Source organism: Myotis nattereri, assembly GCF_964212035.1.
Source record: "Myotis nattereri genome assembly, chromosome: 8".
Taxonomy (NCBI): Eukaryota; Metazoa; Chordata; class Mammalia; order Chiroptera; family Vespertilionidae; genus Myotis; species Myotis nattereri.
Window position 1 is genome coordinate 68,328,913 of NC_138083.1, and position 18,795 is coordinate 68,347,707.

The 18,795-nt window shown below is 48.6% G+C and overlaps 1 protein-coding gene across 3 annotated transcripts in view; it reads left to right on the forward strand.

The window, feature by feature from the left end:
• The window catches only part of ZMYND8 (zinc finger MYND-type containing 8), a 108,976-nt gene that overhangs the window by 56,633 nt on the left and 33,548 nt on the right, over positions 1 to 18,795 (forward strand). For all 3 annotated transcript variants that reach the window (XM_081096941.1, XM_081096939.1, XM_081096940.1), the window contains 4 exons: positions 1,756 to 1,833; positions 2,766 to 2,881; positions 7,926 to 8,407; positions 15,955 to 16,095. In XM_081096941.1, coding sequence (XP_080953067.1) covers positions 1,756 to 1,833; positions 2,766 to 2,881; positions 7,926 to 8,407; positions 15,955 to 16,095 — 817 coding nt within the window. The remainder of the gene's footprint in view (positions 1 to 1,755; positions 1,834 to 2,765; positions 2,882 to 7,925; positions 8,408 to 15,954; positions 16,096 to 18,795) is intronic.

Genomic DNA, 18,795 nt, shown 5'->3' on the forward strand with positions numbered 1-18,795 from the left:
CCCCCTACTAGGAATGGAGCCTGCAACCCCTGGCATGTGCCCTTGACTGGAATCGAACCCTGGACCCTTCAGTCCTTAGGCCGACGCTGTATCCACTGGACCAAATCAGCTAGGGCTTGTCTGACATTTTTAGGCAAATTTAAAAAAAAAAAAAAATCTTCACCTGAGGATATTTTCCATTGATTTTAGAGAGAAAGGAAGGGAAAGGGAGAGAGAGAGAAACATTGATTGGTTGCACCCTGTACATGCCCTGACTGGGATTCGAACCAGCAGCCTAGGTATATGCCCTGACTGGGAATCGAACATGAAACTTTTTGGTGTATGGGATGATGCTCCAACCAACTAAGCCACCCCGCCAGGGCTCTGTCTGGCATTTTTTAATCTAACTGTTGGCAGTACACTGTTGCTTTGTGGGCTCCAAGGCCAGGGCTGTCCTGGACATGGTGTACCACTTTGTTCCACCCAGTACCATTAGAATAGAAGTAGACTGGGTAGAAAGGTTTTATACTCTGGCGTTCATTTTTCAGTTATAATCACAAATTATAATTAAGAGATTAATAATTAACTCCTACCTGCGCAGCTGCCATGTATTTGGCACCTTGCAGGATAGAGATAAAAGTAAGCCTCATGGTGATAAGAAGATGTAGCAACTAACAGGGCGATGGTGAAGTGCATGGGTTTCGGAGCCCGACTGCCTGGGTTCAACTCCTGGCCCTGCCGCTTCGCTGCAGTGAGACCTTGGCCATGTTACTTGAATTCTTGAGCCCTCATTTTTTCCTCTGAAATAGTGGAGTCTGAATTCAGATCCATTACGCGAGCTTCCAGGGCCCTTGGTTCTAAGACGTGATGATATTTTAGGGGAACGCACTTCTTCAGAGGGAGAAGGAGCCCTGGCCAGTGTTGCTCAGTGTTTGGAGCACTGGCCTGCAAACCGAACGGTCAGGGGTTCAATTTCTGGTCAAGGCCACGCACCTGGGTTGCAGGTTTGATTCCCCAGCCATCGTCGGGGCTCAGGGCGTTATGGGAAGCAACCGATTGATGTAATTCATGTGTCTCTCTCACTTCAGTCTCTCGCTCTCTCTCTCCCTCCCACCCTCCCTCCCTTCTTGTTTTCTACTCTATGGAAAACATAAAATTTAAAAGAAAAAGAGGGATAGGAAGTAATAGTATTTTTAGATTGTCAGTACAATAGGGCAACACGGAATTAACTAATCGTCTGGATGGTGTGAGTAGAGATGCATAGACGCTGAGCATGGCAAGTGGAGGCAGGTGGGCCGAGGCCAGACCACACCTGGTCTTGAAGGAACTGATCAGGTGTTTAGATTTCATTGTTAGTTTCTCAGTGTTGGCACTACTGACATTTGAGGCTGAAGGTTTCCTTGTTGTGGGGACTGTCCTGTACCTCTTAGATCCCCTTGCAAACCACGCCTTCCTCCCTCCCCTTGCCCCCCAAATTCCTGGAGGTGTTGAACCTCCCTGGTAAAGAACCACTGGTATAAGGTCAAATTTATGTTTGTAGAGGGTGGCTTTGGCTGCTGACTACGTGGGGAGTGAGCCATAGTGGGAGCTGTTAGGTGTTCCAGGAGAGATGACGGTGGCTTGGGCTGGGTAGAAGTGTTGGGGTTGGTGAGAGATAGTCCCTATTGTGTGACTTTGTTTAACTAATGCTATTTTCCAACATCGTCTTGCATTTCTCGAGGGCCTAGAAGCCTAGGCCGCTGGGATGCCACATTCTAACTTATTTCTGCTTTACAGATGAATGAAATCGAAGTATGTCCAGAGTGTTACTTAGCTGCTTGCCAAAAACGCGATAACTGGTTTTGTGAGCCTTGTGTAAGTTGGAGTTCCTTCCCTTCGTCTTCTGATCGCTGTGCCTGGATGACTACCCGAGACAGCTTTCGCTAGGTGGCTTACTCGTCCAAACTTGGGGTGAAGTTTTTAAGTAATGTTTTTACTGAAAAAGTGATAGCAGAGTGAAAGCAACGCAGGTAGGAGAGACCTCTTCGGCTGCTCGTCCAGAGAGCGGGGATTTGCCAAGCGATGAGATAGTGACACAAGTGTTAAATGAGTGTGTCATTCCAAATCTATTTTAAGAGGATTAAGTCCATGGTCACCCAAATGTGGTGGTGGTGGGTGGGGGGTCAGGGGAGAAAGATCACCCTTGTTTCCCTGTGGTTCTGCATTTACCAAACTTGTCTTCTACGTAGAGAAATGCAGTTTTGGAGTGGGCTGGCGGCGGTGGAGCATGCGGGGGGTGGGGCAAGATTGGGCAAGTAAAGTGAACAGTGAAAACAGTTTATGTCTCTCCCTGCCCTTGGAGATTAACACCTGAATCGTTAAGGGTTTGAGTGGCCCTCCATAAAGAAGAAAAGAGGCTAATACGGTCCCTCATTACATGCTAGGTACAACCCACGTTTAATCCTCCACCTTAACAGAGGCTGTAAGTGCTGCAGTCTCTGAGTTGCACAGAAAGGTGGGATCTTGCTCAGGGCCACCCAGGTAGTCATGGCACAGCCAGTTTTCAAGCCCAGTTTTGCCAGTGCTTCGTTCTTGGTTTCAGCATTTACCCCCGTTCCCATCTTCGCCCAGGCCTACCGGCCACACACCGCGCAGGGAGCACCACCTGGGAGACTGTCTGAAACAGTTCTCTTTCAGTTTGTGGCCTCTGTTCCCTCTGCTTCGCTTTATCCCCACACACCATGCTTTATGTATGTCTCTTGCTGTCCGATACATTCACACTCTGGATTTTGTTTTTCTTTTCCTAGAGCAATCCACATCCTTTGGTCTGGGCAAAACTGAAGGGGTTCCCATTCTGGCCGGCCAAAGCTCTGAGGGATAAAGATGGGCAGGTGGATGCCCGGTTCTTTGGACAACATGACAGGTGGGAGTTAAAAACGGGCTGCAAACGTGTAGCTCGCACTGAACCTTTGACACGGTCAGTGGGTACGAGGAGGAGCGGACGGGATGGCTATCGTTTTGTTGATTGTCATGATACCCACCGGTGATCTTGTAGTTTAAAAGTCCTGTTCTGTGCTGTGTCGGCCCTGGGCATAATGCATGGGCTTCAGCTTTTTCAGGCACATGAGAAGAGAATCTTGCTTTCGTGCTTTTCTTGATGAAACCAGCACCAGAATAAGGTCCCATGGTTATTTCAAATGCTGCTGTTCTTTTTCTTTTTTTTTTCCTGGAGTAAATCAAACCATTGTGCAAATTGGTTTTCAAAATAATGCTCTCCGTGATCAGAAGCATTTCCCCAGGTTACCAGTAAATGGATCTCCTATCATTGTGCTGGGTAGCGCCCCCCCTTCCTTTCCCCCCCATTTTCTTTGAAGCTAAATGAGAAATGATAAGGGGTGACTGTTTGGGCAGGTGTGAGCCCTCCCTCCCAGCCTTTCTGCCTTCCCCTCGCCCACTGCGAAGGGAGTTATTCCAGTGATTAGCAGTTCCCTTTAGAGCACAGCCCCCTGCCTGCCTGAGAACCACAGGTGGACGGAGATGAGCAGCAGTTAATATCTTAGCTCTACTTTAGAGTTAAGTTATGATTAAATAAGGCAAAAGCCCTTTGGAAGCCCCACCGAGCCGCTTGACAAAAGTGTGTGAGTGTGTCGGGAGAATATGTAAAAGACATCATGCTGAATGTTACACACAGCCACAGAATGTACAGACCGTGTGGTTTATGATTTCATACAACACCGGAATCTGCAGCACCCCTCTCTGTTAAATTTTGCTTATCATCTTGCAAGTCAAAGAAAAGAGTGAATTCCAAAGTAATCTACAAAATCATTCACTAGGAACCCAGGCCGTCCAGTGTCAGGAGGCGAAATGGAAGTTAGCCGAGATGATCGTGGGTTTGATAGGAGGTATTACCCTTTATTTGATTTTGACTGTTTCTGTTGGAACACTCTTAAACATTCATTTATTTGTTCACTCAAAGAAAAATGTATTTGGTGGGCCATAGCCTGCTATGGGCCAGGCTATGTGCTGGATGCTGGGGCTTTAGGATTGGGTAGGCAGATAACACTGTGTCTGCCCATCAAGAGGGTGGCATCCTAGCGGGCGAGACTGATAATACACAAGTAAACAAACAGGTACGATGCTCTCAGGTCAGCAGGAGGCGGTGTGGCCCAGGGAAGAGCTGGGTAGAGGGGGCCAGAGAGAGCAGAGACACGGGTGCAGAAAGGCCAAGGCCCATTGTGCTGGGGGGAGGGGGCGGGGGAGCCAGGAGCACAGTGTGGTTGGAACAGGATGAGGGAGGAGAGGATGCTAAGACGTGGGGTTCAGAGGTTGGGCAGGCCCTGGATCACATGGGCTATTGTCAGGAGTCTGGCTTTTATTTGAAGAGCGAAAGGCATTGGTGGCAGGCTGCAGACCTTCCTGCCTCTTCATTAGAACATCCACGCGTTAACCATCTTGATGGTTTGGGATTATTCTTGTTCTCCAGTATGACGTAATATGGGTAGACTTAAGATACAGGCCCCTATGCACCAAGTGTTCCCAGACCCCTGGGATCTGCTGTCAGCTGAGCCACTCTGCATGGACACCCCTTGAAGGTGGCTTAGGGGCATAAACTTTGCTGGCTCTGGAGGCTGTTTTTTTAAAAGACAGCAGCACAAATCTGATTAGATTTTCAGGAGCTCCCTTGGTGTCCTCTGCCCCCTCAGAGGGAATATGCTGAGCTGTTGGGCTCATTTTCGGTGAGGAACATGCATTGGGCACGCACAGTGGTGGAGTGGCCATATGTTGGCCTGTAGGAATGAGTCAGCCTTGGGCAGGGAGTCCCTGGCAGCGGTGGGGGAAGCCACTCCTTCAAGGATAAGCATCCCTCCCTCCTCTGAGATGCCCTTAAAGCAGAATGGGGCCGTTTTGTCCACAGCTGGCTCTTACCAGACCCAGGAACAGGACGGGGAGTCTTCAGGGAGGCTGTAAGGCGGGTAGCATGCCGTCCCTTTTAGGAGGAGTTTGCTTTCGAGGATGTAGAGCCAAAATGTGAGCCTGGACAGGTGTCAGTGAAATGGGCCAAGACAGCAGAATAGAAATATTACAGACTGTTACCTGGTCACCGTCAGGGTAATGAATCCTGGAGCCCGGGAGGCTCTTCTGCCAATCGAGGCATGTTCTCAAGTGTCCCATCACGTGCCTTTTGTCCTTTAAAATACTTTCATTTCACCCGGCTGGTTTTGCTCAGCGGTTGAGCATCAGCTCATGCACCAAGAGGTTGCTGGTTCCATTCCTGGTCAGGGCACATGCCCAGGTTTTGGGCTCGTTCCCCAGCACAGGGTGTGCAGGAGGCAGCCCATCGATGTTGATGTTTCTCTCTCATCGATGTTTTTATTTCTCTCTCCCTCTCCCTTCCTCTCTCTCTAAAACCAATTAAAATATACTTTTTTTAAAAAAAACCAAACACACAACTTTAAATGCTATGTAAAAAAATTATTAAAATATATTTTGATTTTTTTTTCAGACACACAGTATTATGTAAAAATATAGAAAATATCTTATTAAATTCCTGCAGAGGTGGCATTAACTGAGGGCCAACTCTGTAGCAGGCACTGCTTTAAGTGCTTTCTATAAAAGTTGCTTTTATCCCCATTTCACTGGTAAGAAAGCTGAGGCCCAGAGCTAGGAAGGACCTCAGCTGTGGCCTCACAACATTGCCCCCACAGGCTGTTGTATTGTTAAGCAAATCTAATTTTCCTTTAAATATCTCCTGGGCCTGCTTAAAGGAACAGAAACAGTCATTTTCCAGAAATCACTTGCCAAGCAACTTCATTGAAGGCACTTAAGAACCTGGGAAGAAACAGGTAAGGCCCTGATACCAGATGACAGTGTGGGGGAAACTCGGTCCCAGTGACCGACTGGCTGACCAGCTCCTGGTGGTACCGGGACTGGGGCATTTTGTTTGCTCCCCTTAGTACCCCTCCAGCTTGGGGCTCCTCCTCTGTTTTACTGATGGCAGCGCTGAGGCTGGCTCAGGGACGGGGAGTCCCTTGTCTGCAGACAGCCCTGGGAGCCTGACCGCTCCGCAGGTCTGTCCCGCCTGGTCCAGACGCTTGCCCACCAGCGGTAATGCTTGGAGTCTAGGTCATTCTGCCTGACTTGCAGGGGTGGTTCCTCAGGTCTCAGCATGGAAGCAGCAGTGAGCTGGGATAGACGAGAAGCTGTCATTTCCAGCGCTCAGAGCAGATATTTATTGTTGGGGTGGTCAGGTTTAGTGGGTGTGGCAATCTAGCACCGCCAAGCATTGCAAACAGGCAGCCTGTGCCCTGAATTCTGCCCCATGCACATGCTGTATTTCCCCTGGGCTGCTTTTTCTTTTAAAAGTAGGAACGAGATGCCAACCATTAAAATTTGGGTAAAACATAGTAGAATTTCCTATTTTGTTTCTCTTTGAAGCCGTGGGAGGCTCGGTAGTGTGGGGCTGACTCTTACAGGGGCACTTCTGACAGCACTCGGGGATGGTATTTGCATCCGACTGGCCGTGAGTTTAATTCCTCCCCACAGTTGACCTGGCTTCCTACAGCGTGATACCAGGCTTGGGTTGATGGTCTGTGAAAGCCAAGAGGCCTCCTTGGAAAGCTCACTCCCACCCGATTCCCAGCTGCAAACGGTTGAGGTTGGGGAACAAAATGTGACCCAGGTTACAGCTTGGATGTTTCTGTGTCAGCTCTGCCTTCCCCAGGGCAGGGGGGTTGTATGCCCATCTCCTGCCTGCTGTCACTCCGGTCACTGATTCCAGGAAAGCAGCTCATGTTCCCATGAAGTCTCTGCAGAGCCCGCGGGGGTGCGGGGTGTTGACGGTAGGGAGGTGGAACCCGCCTGGGAAGCGGAGGGCGCACACCTGAAGGCTAAGCGAGGGGCTGGTTTCTCGTTATTTTTCATGCGAACTATCTCACGTTCAAAGCCATGCACCTCCTTTTAGGGCTATGGCTTTCCAGCGTTCCCTCCTTGCTCCATGGAGAACCCCGGTTTTTAAATTCATTTAATTTTTTTTTTATTGTTTTAAGTATTACATGTCTCTTTTTCCCCAATTGACGACCCCCCCCCCCTTCCTCCAGAGAATCCCAATTTTAAAAGAGAAAACTTTTCATTGTTTGAGTGCAAAATAGTGAGCTCGGGGAGTAATTTTCTCTTGGGAGGTGTGGTCTAGGATGCAGTGACTGCCTTCTTATTCTCTACCAACCCAAAGCCAAAGGGACATTATTATTATTATTATTTTTTATGGATTAAAATGACTAAGTCTGTTGAGGCTTTTAATGTTTTTGTTAAGTTCATGTTCACGTTCAGTCCTGATGACATTACGTGTGTTAAGTGGATTGTTTATTAACCATTCAAACCGAGTCATTTATAAAAGAAAAGGACTGTGCCTTTCTGAATCTTGGCAAGCGTACTAGGCTAATTGGGTTTGTGTTCAGGAAAAAACAATTTTGAGACCGACCTGAATGTTCCATTGACTGGTGAATGAATAAGGGAAATGTGTGTATACATAGTGGAATACTATTCAGCCTTAAAAATTATGCCACAGCATGGCTGAAACTGGAGGACAACATGCTAAGTGAAATAAGCCAATCATATAAGGACAAGCACTGCATGATTCCATTTTTATATGAGGAATCTATGTCAGATTCATAGAATCGGTGGCATCATGGTTGCCGGCGGTTAGGGGTGGGCAAATGGGGAATTACTAGTCAATGGGCATAAAGTTCCAGTTACACACTATGAATACGCTTTAGAGATCTGCTTGCTGTACAACCTTGTGCCTATAGCCAGCAATTCTGTGTTGTACACTTACACATTGGTTAAGACGGTAGAACTCCTGTTAAATGTTCTTAACCACAACGAAGTAAATGTTTTTAAAAAGTTACATAAAAATCTTGGAAATGACCAAAGTCGACTTAAACTCTTTTTTTTTTTTTTTGCCCTCCTAGAGCCTGGGTTCCAATAAATAATTGCTACCTCATGTCTAAAGAAATTCCTTTTTCTGTGAAAAAGACTAAAAGCATCTTCAACAGTGCAATGCAGGAGATGGAGGTTTATGTGGAGAACATTCGCAGGAAGTTTGGGGTTTTTAATTACTCTCCGTTCAGGACACCCTACACGCCCAACAGCCAGTACCAAATGCTGCTCGACCCCAGCAACCCGAGCGCTGGTGCCGCCAAGATAGACAAGCAGGAGAAGGTCAAGCTCAACTTTGACATGACGGCGTCCCCCAAGATCCTGATGAGCAAGCCCATGCTGAGCGGGGGCACCGGCCGCAGGATCTCCTTGTCGGACATGCCGCGCTCCCCCATGAGTACAAACTCGTCCGTGCACACGGGCTCCGACGTGGAGCAGGACCCCGACAAGAAGGCCATGTCCAGCCACTTCAGCGCAAGCGAGGAGTCCATGGACTTCCTGGACAAGAGCACAGGTCAGCCCCGGGCGGGAGCGGGTGGAGGAGGCCCCCGGGATTGCCACAGCTTCCACACCTGGTGGGCCAACGCTGACCACTTCGCAGAACCACGGGGAGCCTCTTGGGGTTTCATTCTAGGGCAGTGGTTCTCAACCTTCCTGATGCCGCGACCCTTTAATACAGTTCCTCGTGTTGTGGTGACCCCCAATTTCATTGTGACAAATGGAACATAATTAAAGATAGTGATTAATCACAAAAACAATATGTAATTATATATGTGTTTCCCGATGGTCTTAGGCGACCCCTGTGAAAAGGTCGTTCGATCCCCAAAGTGGTCGCGACCCACAGGTTGAGAACCACTGTTCTAATGGGCTGAGATACGAAGCTGGATGGATCCTTGCTGTTGAGAACCAAAAAATGACAAAAGCACTCCCAGCAGTCCAGCTTGCGGGCCATTCCTAGAAGTGGGCAGGGATGGTTAGAAATCCTTCCGGGTTCAGCTCAAATGCCCCTTAGATTAACCACAGCAACTTCCCGTAACGGCTTTTCTTTCTCAAGAATTTTATTTTAATTGAAACATGTTTCTGTCAAACCCATGCACTTACATCATTTAAGGCCTAAACATCAGAGAAACATGCAAGGTGAGCAGTACTCCTCTTTCCCCAAGGACTGTCCCACGCCTCCGAAGTCACCGGGTTTAACAGCTAGCTGCCTTGCGTTTTGAGACTTGCTGTAGCTGAGGGGTTAAGAAGGAGGACCCTGGTCTCAGATTCCAGCTCTGCCACTCTTACCTGTGTGGCATTAGTCAGGGTCCCTGAGCTCTTACGCCTTAGTCTCCGCATCTGTCACGTCGTGATAGGAATAGGATCTGCCTCGTAGGTTCTTATAAGGATTAAATGAATCAAAATACACAGAGGCTTAGAACAGTGCCTGGAGTAGTAAATGCTTCAAAGATATTGACCATATTATTTCTTATGGCTGCTGATCAGATGCCTTTGTTCTAGGACAACAGTAACTTGTGTTGACATAGTTTCAGAAAAAAACTTCCCTTTTGCCCTTTAGTTTCTGACCAGAGTCCGTAAAAGCTTCCTCTTATTCCACGACACGATTCCACTTAAGCCCAGTTAACAGAACACGGTGCATAATCACCTACAACCCGCCCCCCCCCCCCCCCCCCCCCAGCCTGCTGGTTCCCAGGGAGAGCCCGCTTTTGAGAAAGTGTTTTAACCTCGGCAGCAGGCCCAGGAAGAATCACTGTTGCCTGAACTTTCATTGCCATGATTTTTGCCGCGTTCTAGTACCACCTATTTTATTACATTCTTAAATATGAAACCTCCCACGTAGCTTCATCCTAAGCTGAATAAAATGTATAAACTCATGTGTTTACATTGCTTGTTGTATTTTTTCCTAAAATACATAAATGAATATATAACTTGTCATATCACACCTGTAGGGCCATGAACCCACTCTCCGTTCTCCTGCACCGTATTTCAGAAAAACAGTTTCAATGTGTTGACTGTAGCGTCTTTCTTCCCTTGGGTGGTACAGAGGTCGAAATGACATCAGAAGTCCTGGCAAAATTCCTGATCATTTGCGTAGCGTTTTAGGTCCTGCGTTAGCAGACTTTAAAGTCCTTCTCCCAAACTACAGTCCCCTTGCTGGTATGTGCTTGGGTCATTTGGCTGATCCTGAGTTGTACAGCCAGTGAGTGGTTCAGGAAGAGAAGGTGATACTCAAAATTGTTTTCATCTTACAAATTGCCCTCTTTTCTGTAAGGAGCCCGACAGTAAATATGTTAGGCTTAGTGAGTCTCTGTCACACCCATGCAACTATTCAACACGGTCGTCGTTACTAACCCAGCCATAGACAGTAGGTGGCTGTGACACTAAAGTGTGAATTTCATATAATTTGTATGTTTAGTGAACTATTAATCCTCTTGATTTCCCTTCCACCCCACTGCCCCAACCATATAAAAATGGTAAAATCCTTCTTAGCTTGCAGCCCATACAAGAACAGGTGGTATGCTGGATCTGGCCCATAGCTTGGTTTGCCAACCTCTGTTGTATAGATTAAGAGAAGCTGATTCAGCCTCCCCATTTTACAGAAGGCAAGTTGAGGTCCCTAGGAGAGTGCGGGGGAGGTGCTGAGGTTCCCGGCGCCCCATCCTGACTCTAGAAATGGCTAGTCTGGTTTTTCTTTTCATTGCACTCTACTGCCCTCTGCTGTTTGCAGTGATAAGAGCATTTATTGGAAGAAGTGGACTCGTTACTGGAATGTTCCCATAGTCAGACAAGACTGATTTATCCAAAATTGTGAAAAAAAAAAAAAAAAAAAAGTACCATAGGAACAGAAAAACCATATAGTTACAGCAATGAAAACATTTTAAGCAGCAACATAAAATTGAAATAAATTGTTAAATAAAACTTGTATGAGAATTTAGAAACCCTTCTTTTTTGCAAGGGGAGAGGGTGTGTGGATTGAGCTCAGAATCATGTGTCTGTGACCTTAGAACTGGATTTTTGAGAAGCGCTTTGTGTGGCCAAAAGCCTTCTACTGGAATCCCATTGTCTTAATGGTCAAAGTGGTTTATGTTCTCAGTGATTTATTTTATTTATTTATTTTGCTTCCCCCTTTATTTAGACCTCATGGCCAGAATTGATGCCTTTGTCAATATTTGCTTGTGGGATCCCAATTTAAGTCGTTAATATGTTTTAGGATGATATTCCTGGGGCCTGTGAGCTAAAGGTCCTTTGGTCTTACAGCTCTATATGGGTTACTGCTTAGGGAGAAGGAAAAACATGTTCATAAACTCCTTTATATTGTGAAATCAATATATTTTTATAAAACAATTGTTATTTACGAAGACGGAAGTCACAGACGATACCACCTACCACAGTCAGCCCTTAGCTAGTTTCCAGGACTCTCTCCATGTTGGTTCACGCCATGCTATTATTACTTTGGAAACTCAGATACGTCCAGAGGTCAGGCTGGCATGGAAATGAGAGGCTGGGAAGTGGTAGGGACTGGGGTGAACTAAAGCAGAAATACACCTTATCATGACGCATTACACGTACACACGTGTGCTTGTGTGTGCAGCTCTCCCCGAAGCAGTGCAGCGTCTACAGCCCGATAGTGATATTCTGAGCCCTCCCTTTTTTCTAAAGGGCATTGGGGCCTTTTCCTCCTCCTGGTTAGAGCCACGTGGGGGTGGGGGCTGAGTGTTGCCAGGTTTCTGGTTGTTCAAGAGAAGTTTCAAATATTTTTTTAAATGCAAACTACTCAGGCTTTTATATATTGGCTCATTTAAAAACAACAGCCACATGCTAGGTCACACACATCCGTGCACTACTCGATGCATGTGTCACCTGTTTGCAATGTCTGGTGCAGACTGTTGGAGTGTTTTTGTAACTTAACCTGTGTTCTGAATGCTTTTTCATGCTAGTAAATGACGCTTCCACACAGCATTTCTGTCCTGTCGTGGGACCGGCCCGTGATGTTCTGCCGTGTGGCTCATCCGTGCACACCGCCAGGACTTGTGAACACATCGGTTGTTGCCGAGGTTTTATAAGCAGAGGAAATTTAGCCTGAATCCACCCCTCCTTCGCCCCCACCCCACCTGGAGGGCTGGGGTGCGCGGGAGGGAAGGGCCTTTTTTTTCTAACTTAATTCTAAGACTCCTGTTTCGTGTAGTCAGAACAGCACTTCGCACAGGCTAGGATTTTGTCAATGCAGATAATAGATGGTATGCTTGAGCCCACACTCGTAAATTGCACATCAAAGTGTAAAATCTTATTAAGTTATTGGTGACTTCAAAGGCTAATAGTTTTTCCTTTGGGCAGTATTTATGGCTTTATAAAAGGATTGGCATCTGTTCCAAAGCATACTTGGAATGAGCATTTCCCAATGTCTTTCTGCTTTTGAAAATGCCTAGAGTGATTCCAAACAGGGCTTCTCAGCCTTGGCACTGTTGACGGTTTGGGCCGGATGACACTGTGTTGTGGGACTGTCCTGCGCACTGTAGGTTGCTTAGCAGCATCCCTGGTTCCTACCCATGAGATGCCAGCAGCACACCTTGTCCACAGTTAGAACCCCCCAAAATGCCTCCAGACATTGCCACGTGTCCCCTGGGGGCACAGTCACCCCTCCACTCCCCATTGAGAACTACTGATCTAATGTACCACACTTCTGAATTTTAGCTCTGACAAAATTCTGATGGCTTCACATTAATCTTTGAAACTCTTCAATATTTACATTTAATTTTGTCTCACTTTTTTCTTGAACATAATATTATATAATTAATAGCACATCATTGTACCCTAAGAGATGGCAACTATTAGGAAGGGGCTGTTCCTTCAGATATGTTTAATGTATATCATCACATGGAGGATGATAATTATTTTGTGGTAGAATGGGATCATGCTAAGCTTTTTGCTTCTTTCAACTTCGCGATATTTCTTTGGCTTCTTTCTATGTTAGTGTATATAGTTCTAATTGTCAGTAGTATATAGATTGTTCGTGAATGTGACAAGTGTTGGGGGTCAGAGCTGAATTTTGGGAGATACTCCTTGGGGAAGAAACCTGGTTTTATGAAGTCATGTGAATGCAGATGTTTTAAATGGATACACCGATTTGTTTTCTTCACGTAATTTAACTTTTATATATCTAAATTTTTGCTAACTTTCTGATGTCCAATGCTGTAGGCATTTTGGCCAGCCTAGTATTTAACATGTTACTCTAGATGGCCTCATACAAAACCAGAATAACTTTCAAGAGCATATCTGTTCGTCTTCACTGGCGTCATACGATTGCAGTACTTTTTCTTTATTTACGTTTTTCTGTGTTAGCGTGTATGTTCAAAGATGTTGAAGGTCCTTCCCGTTGCAGCATGCATCAGCATGGCATTCCTTGTTGTGGCCCAGGAACACCCCACCGTGGCTGTACCACAGTGTGTTGATGGACGTTGGGGTTGTTGCCACCTTTGGGCTCCTGCGAACTATGTTGCTCTGAACATTTGTGTACAAGGGTCTGTTTGTGTTCCTGTTTGGGTGCATACCTGGGAGTGGACCTTCATGAAATGTACAGGAATTGTCTGTCTGTTTGCTGCATGAATTTCTCTGCTTTATACATAAAGTGCAAGGTTTTTTTCATCTTCTAAGAACTACTCTTTGCCCCTTGTGGGCCATTTTGCCCCTGTTGGGAATGCACGGACTGGGGCTGATAGCAGTGGAGATGGCGGTCAGTGGCGGGGTTGGCGGTGTAGTTTGGAAGTGGCGTGCAGAGGCCTGGCTGAAAAGTTGGCTAAGTTGAGGCAGGAGGAATTGGAACGGCCTTGGGCAGCCTGGTGAGTGTGTGTGGCATTAACTGAAAGGGGTTGGGGCAGGTACAAGGTCTGTCACAAATCGGGCAGGTGGCACTCAGGGGTGGACGTCGGCCCTGGCTTTTTCAGGGCCAGCTTTCAGGGACCTGTAGGTTGCTGAAATCCTCTGCATGATCACAAGTGGGTCAGGGCTCCGTTAGGCTGCCACCCGGCCTCTCCTTACTTTGTTAACTCGACCTGTTAGGCAGGGAACCGTGGATTCCCGTGGGGGCGGTCTCTTGTGACTGTACCTTTGTGTGGGATTTTGTTCCCGTTCTCTTTAGGGTTAGGCTTCTTGGCAGAGTTCCCCACAGTCCTTGGGAGCGCTTTGGCGGCGTGCTAAGCGAGCCCCTCTCTGCTAGGCCGGCTTGTTCGTTCATTTTAGAGCAGCGGTCAGTCGCCAACCGGTGGTCTGTGGGGTCCGCGAGGTCCGAAAGGTGGCGACGGCTGTGTCAGAGAGCACAACTCGAAAAGCCTGATCTGCAGCCCTCGTGGGGAGGGCATTCAACCGATCCTTTCAGCCACCGGAAATCTCTTGGAAGCGGGGGGGGGGTGGGGGGGGTGGGGGGGTGGGGGGGGAGCGCATAAGTGAGTGGGTTGCTTAAAAACAAAACCAAAGAAACATCCCAACACTAAAGGTTTTATTGGAAATATTGAAATCTTTTAAAACGTCTTTAACTTCATTTATTCCTGTTGGTTTAGGTAACAAGCACTTTATTTCTGCTTGTTATCCTAGCAGTGGTGAGAGGAGCAGGGTTAGTACCAGTAATAACAACAGCCCTCAGAATGCGGAATGCTGGGCCAGGTATTGGTTCATTCCTATAGTAAAACTGATTGAATTCAGTATTCGAAAGACCTGAGTCCTCACAATGGTTTCGAATGTTTCTTGAGCACTCGCTCAGCCCAGGTGACCTGCTCCCCACCTCTGCTCCTCATTTCCGGGGGAGGCGAAGGATTCCCAGAGACACAGCTGCGGTCCCCGTGTGGGCGATCAGTTCAGCACTCGTTGGCATTTGGGGCCAAGATAGTTCTTCTTCAGGGATGCTGTCCTGTGTCCTGTAGGATGTTAGCCGTATCCCTGGTCTCTACCTCCTCAGGTGCCTGGAGCACCTTGTCTCCTGGTCTGACAACTAAAAACACCCGCAGACACTGCCCTGTGTGCCCTGGAGGAGAGCTGCTGGTTTGAATGATTGAAACCGAAGCCCCAGAGCTGAATGGGAAATAGAAACTTCTACTGCACTAAGAGCAGGCGATGCACAGGGTAGTACTTAACAGATGCCAGGCAGCTGTCCAGATGACTGACTGACTTGGTCCTTACAACTTGATGAGTGTAGGGACTTGCACCCTCCCTTGGTAGGGTGTTGTTAGTATTCCTCTTGGTTGCTGCCAGGAAAGGAGATTCAGAGACAGGGTAACGTACCCAAAGTCACACAGCAAGTCAGCGCAGAGCTGGGACTTGCACTCAGTCTGGCTTCCAGTCCATGCCTGAGTCCATTTCTCTCTGCATCTAGAGCCTCTCCCACTGTCTTACGTTCAGTGCAGCGTTGGCAGGTCCTGGCGCTGGAGATGAGGTGACCTCCGGTGTATTGGTGTATCCATTACTGATGCTCAGTCTGAGCGTGCCCATTTGGCAGGTGAGGAAGTGGAGGCAGGCACCCACGTAAAGGGGGGGTAGTTGACCAGTATCTCATCACTCCATCGGGGCTGCATTTAGCTCCCGTCAGCATTGCCCCTGTGACGTGGGAGTCCCGAGCTCTCCTGAGGGGTCCAGTTGGCCTTTGGCAGATGCAGTAGCTGTGAGGCCCACCCCTGCGTCTCCCACAAACAGGTGACATGCCATCTGCAAGCCTGGCTCTGGTCTCTGCGCCTGGCCCGTGCTGGGGTCTCTGCTTTAAATTGCTATTTATTTTGAGATTTTTCACACCCATGAATGTGCCAAACCAATTTCAGTGGCAGCTTAGCCGATTTGTCTTAGAGCTTTGTGTCTAATAGAATAACTGGGAGGCCTCCTTTCTGTGTGGCCGAAATGGTTTAACATGGGGAGGACGTCCTTTGCTTTGAAACCAATGGCCGGCCCTGCCCGCTGCCCCCTTCTCTGGTCCCCTGCTGGAATCACATACAGTTTCTCTGCTCTTGCCCTCCCCACACTTACCTGCAAGTCTGATTTGTTTCGTAACTCTGTCCTTTAACAAGTGCCTTATCTTTTCAGCGTCGCCGGCCTCCATGAAGATGGGCCAAGCGGGGAGTTTATCTGGCAGCCCGAAACCTTTCTCTCCTCAAGCGTCCACGCCAATCATGACGAAAGCAGACAAGACGGCCACCACCGGAAGCATCCTGAACCTTAACCTGGGTCAGTGGGGATTTTTGGAGTCTCTTGCTGGGGCACCTGCATATTTTTGCTGGTTGTGATGCCCTCTTGTGTGGTTCTTGAACTCTGAACTCTCTGAGTAAACCGTGTAAAAAAAGTAGAGGAACATGAAGATTGGTCAATAAAAAGGGACAAGTGAGGGGTTTCCTGGGGGCTGTTGAAGTATCTTAGGTCAGTGTTTACAACCGTACTTGCCCTTGACCATGGTAACCCAGTTCTTACATGTAAATATATATACTTGAAGTTATATGTGTGTGTGTGCGCACATACATTGAGTATTATGAATCAGTATTTACCTTTTCTATGTGCAGTATATTCTTAGGTCAAAGTCTTTAGCAGAAATTGGCATTGGAAATGTTAATTACCTAACTCTACGAAGTTACTATTTTCCTGATTCATTCCACCGTTTCTTAGTTTTTATTGAGCGTCTGTCATGTGCTGTGTATGGCGTTGGCATGGGGCAGAGTGTGGGGAGGAAGGGCCCTGCTCCTGTGGCTCTTGGGTTCTAGAACGGGACAGAGAATCATCAAGGTGGGTAAACAGGACAGTTCATTCCGGAAGGTAAAATGTGTTGATATGATAAGGAGAGAGATGGGCGGGGTGGAGGTGGGGAGAAGAGGCAGTGGTTGGGGGGGTGGAAGGGTTAGGGAAGGCCTATTTGAAGGGGAGAGTTGCATGACAGGAAAAACCAGTTGTGCCAGGACCAGGAGGAAGAACATTCCAGAAGGAACAAGAACATTACAGGCCCAAGGGTAAGGATGAACTTCGTGTGTGAGAGGAGGGGCAAGGAGGCCCAGGTGGTGTCCCAGTGGCTGACGGGGAGGTTAGGAGGTGAGGTTGGAGAGCACGGGGCCTGAGGACCCTGGATTGAGCGTGCAGGATGTGAACTGACTGAGAAGTTCAGAAGGACTCTTGGTTGCTACGTAGACCAGCCCATTCTGCTGTTCGCAAACCTGGAAGTTCCTCCCTCCCCTAAGGGGTACTTGCAGGGTCTGGAGACATTTCTGGTTGTCACCACTGGGGGTGGGGGGTGCTGCTGGCCTCTGGTGGGTAGAAGCCAGGATGCTGTTGACCACCCTACAGTGGATAGTAGGCCGCCACAGCCAGGAATTACTGGGCTGTGCCAGTAACTGTTGACAAATTGGATGTGGCAGGAGAAATAGGAGCCAAGGGTTCAGTTTTAGGTTTGTATGTTTGGTGCCCTGAGGCCAGGTCGAGGCACGAGGTGTCATTCGGAGAATCTTGACTATACGTGGGGTGGGCTAGAGCAGTGGTTCTCACAGAGCTGGGCAGGGGGTGCCTGCTACTGGCATTGAGCGATTTAGTGATTGCAGATCAGGGACGCTGTTACACAGCCTACGCTGCCCAGGAAGCCTGCCTCCACCCCCCAACCCCCCAGCAGGGAATTATCTCATCCCAGTGGCGGTAGTGCTGAGATGAAGACCCTGGCCTAGGGCGTAAAGGGCGGGCGGGGGCCCTGGGACACGACCATGGAGACAGGTCAGCAGGAGGGGGACAGGAGCAGTGGACAGGGGCAAGCCACCCTGTGTGTGTGTGTGGTCCCGGAGGCCTCTGGAACAGGGCTTTCGGAGGTGCTCCAGCGTGACTAGAGCCTGTGGCGGTCGGTGCCTTCCGGGTTCACCTTTTCCTGCAGTGCCCTTTCGGATGGAGAAACGGGTCTGGAGAGGTGGCTTCTGGTGCCGGGATGGCAGAGCCCGAAGGTGGCGGCAGGGCACAGGGTTCAAGCCTGTGCTCCATGGAGGCCAGTGCCCTGTGCACCCCGTCACCGTCGGGGCCACGCAGATGTGACTGACCAGTCGGGGATGTAGGGGCTCCAGCTCGGATACACTGGTGGGAATCGCTCACTTGAACAAAAAGGCGACCCATTTGCCGCCTTGGGGAATAGTCACCTCCTCAGCAGTGTGGTTTGCTTTCTCATGCCTTCCTCCCACCTCCACACCCCAAAAAGAACTGCCGTGTGGAGGTGTTCTCACGGTCGCATTTCCTCTTTGCCAGCCATGCATGGCAAGAATAGCTCCTTCCTTAGCCCAGGCGGACCGTGGGCATCCTCGTGACACGGGGACTTCCTGTTTGGCCTGACCCACCGTGGGAGTGCGCGCTGCTTCCTACCCTGCGTTTGGGTGGGCGGGCACAGCGGGGCCAGGCCTCTCCTTCCCATTGGGGGGGACGCGGGCCTCATTATGTCAGCAGGAGCGGAAGCCTTGGGATGTGGGCGTTTTAGGGCTGGGGTTCCAATCACCTACTGGAAAGGGGATCAGAGAGGGATCTGTGAGAAGCGCCACGGGTGGGTTGAGAAATGGGAAAGTGGAAGGGGATGCGAAGTATTTTTCCAGGATCCCAGGGAGGGGACCAATGCTTATGGTGTTTCATTATGTCTGTCATCTGTGTGACTACTTGGAGCAGACAGAAGTGCCGGGGATAATGATGACATTATTACATCTAACAAAATATTTAATTGAAAAAATTACACCGAGAAAGGCAAGCTTACAGGGATGGCAAACAGATCAGCGATTGTCGGGTGTGGGGGGGTTGGGGACGGTTTGACTGCGATCTCAGGGGGTCAGGGGCAGATGGAATTGTCCTGCATTCTGTTTGTGGTGGGGGTCCCACAAATCTCTGCCAGTGTTAGAACTCAGAGCTGTATCCCCCAAAACGTGAATT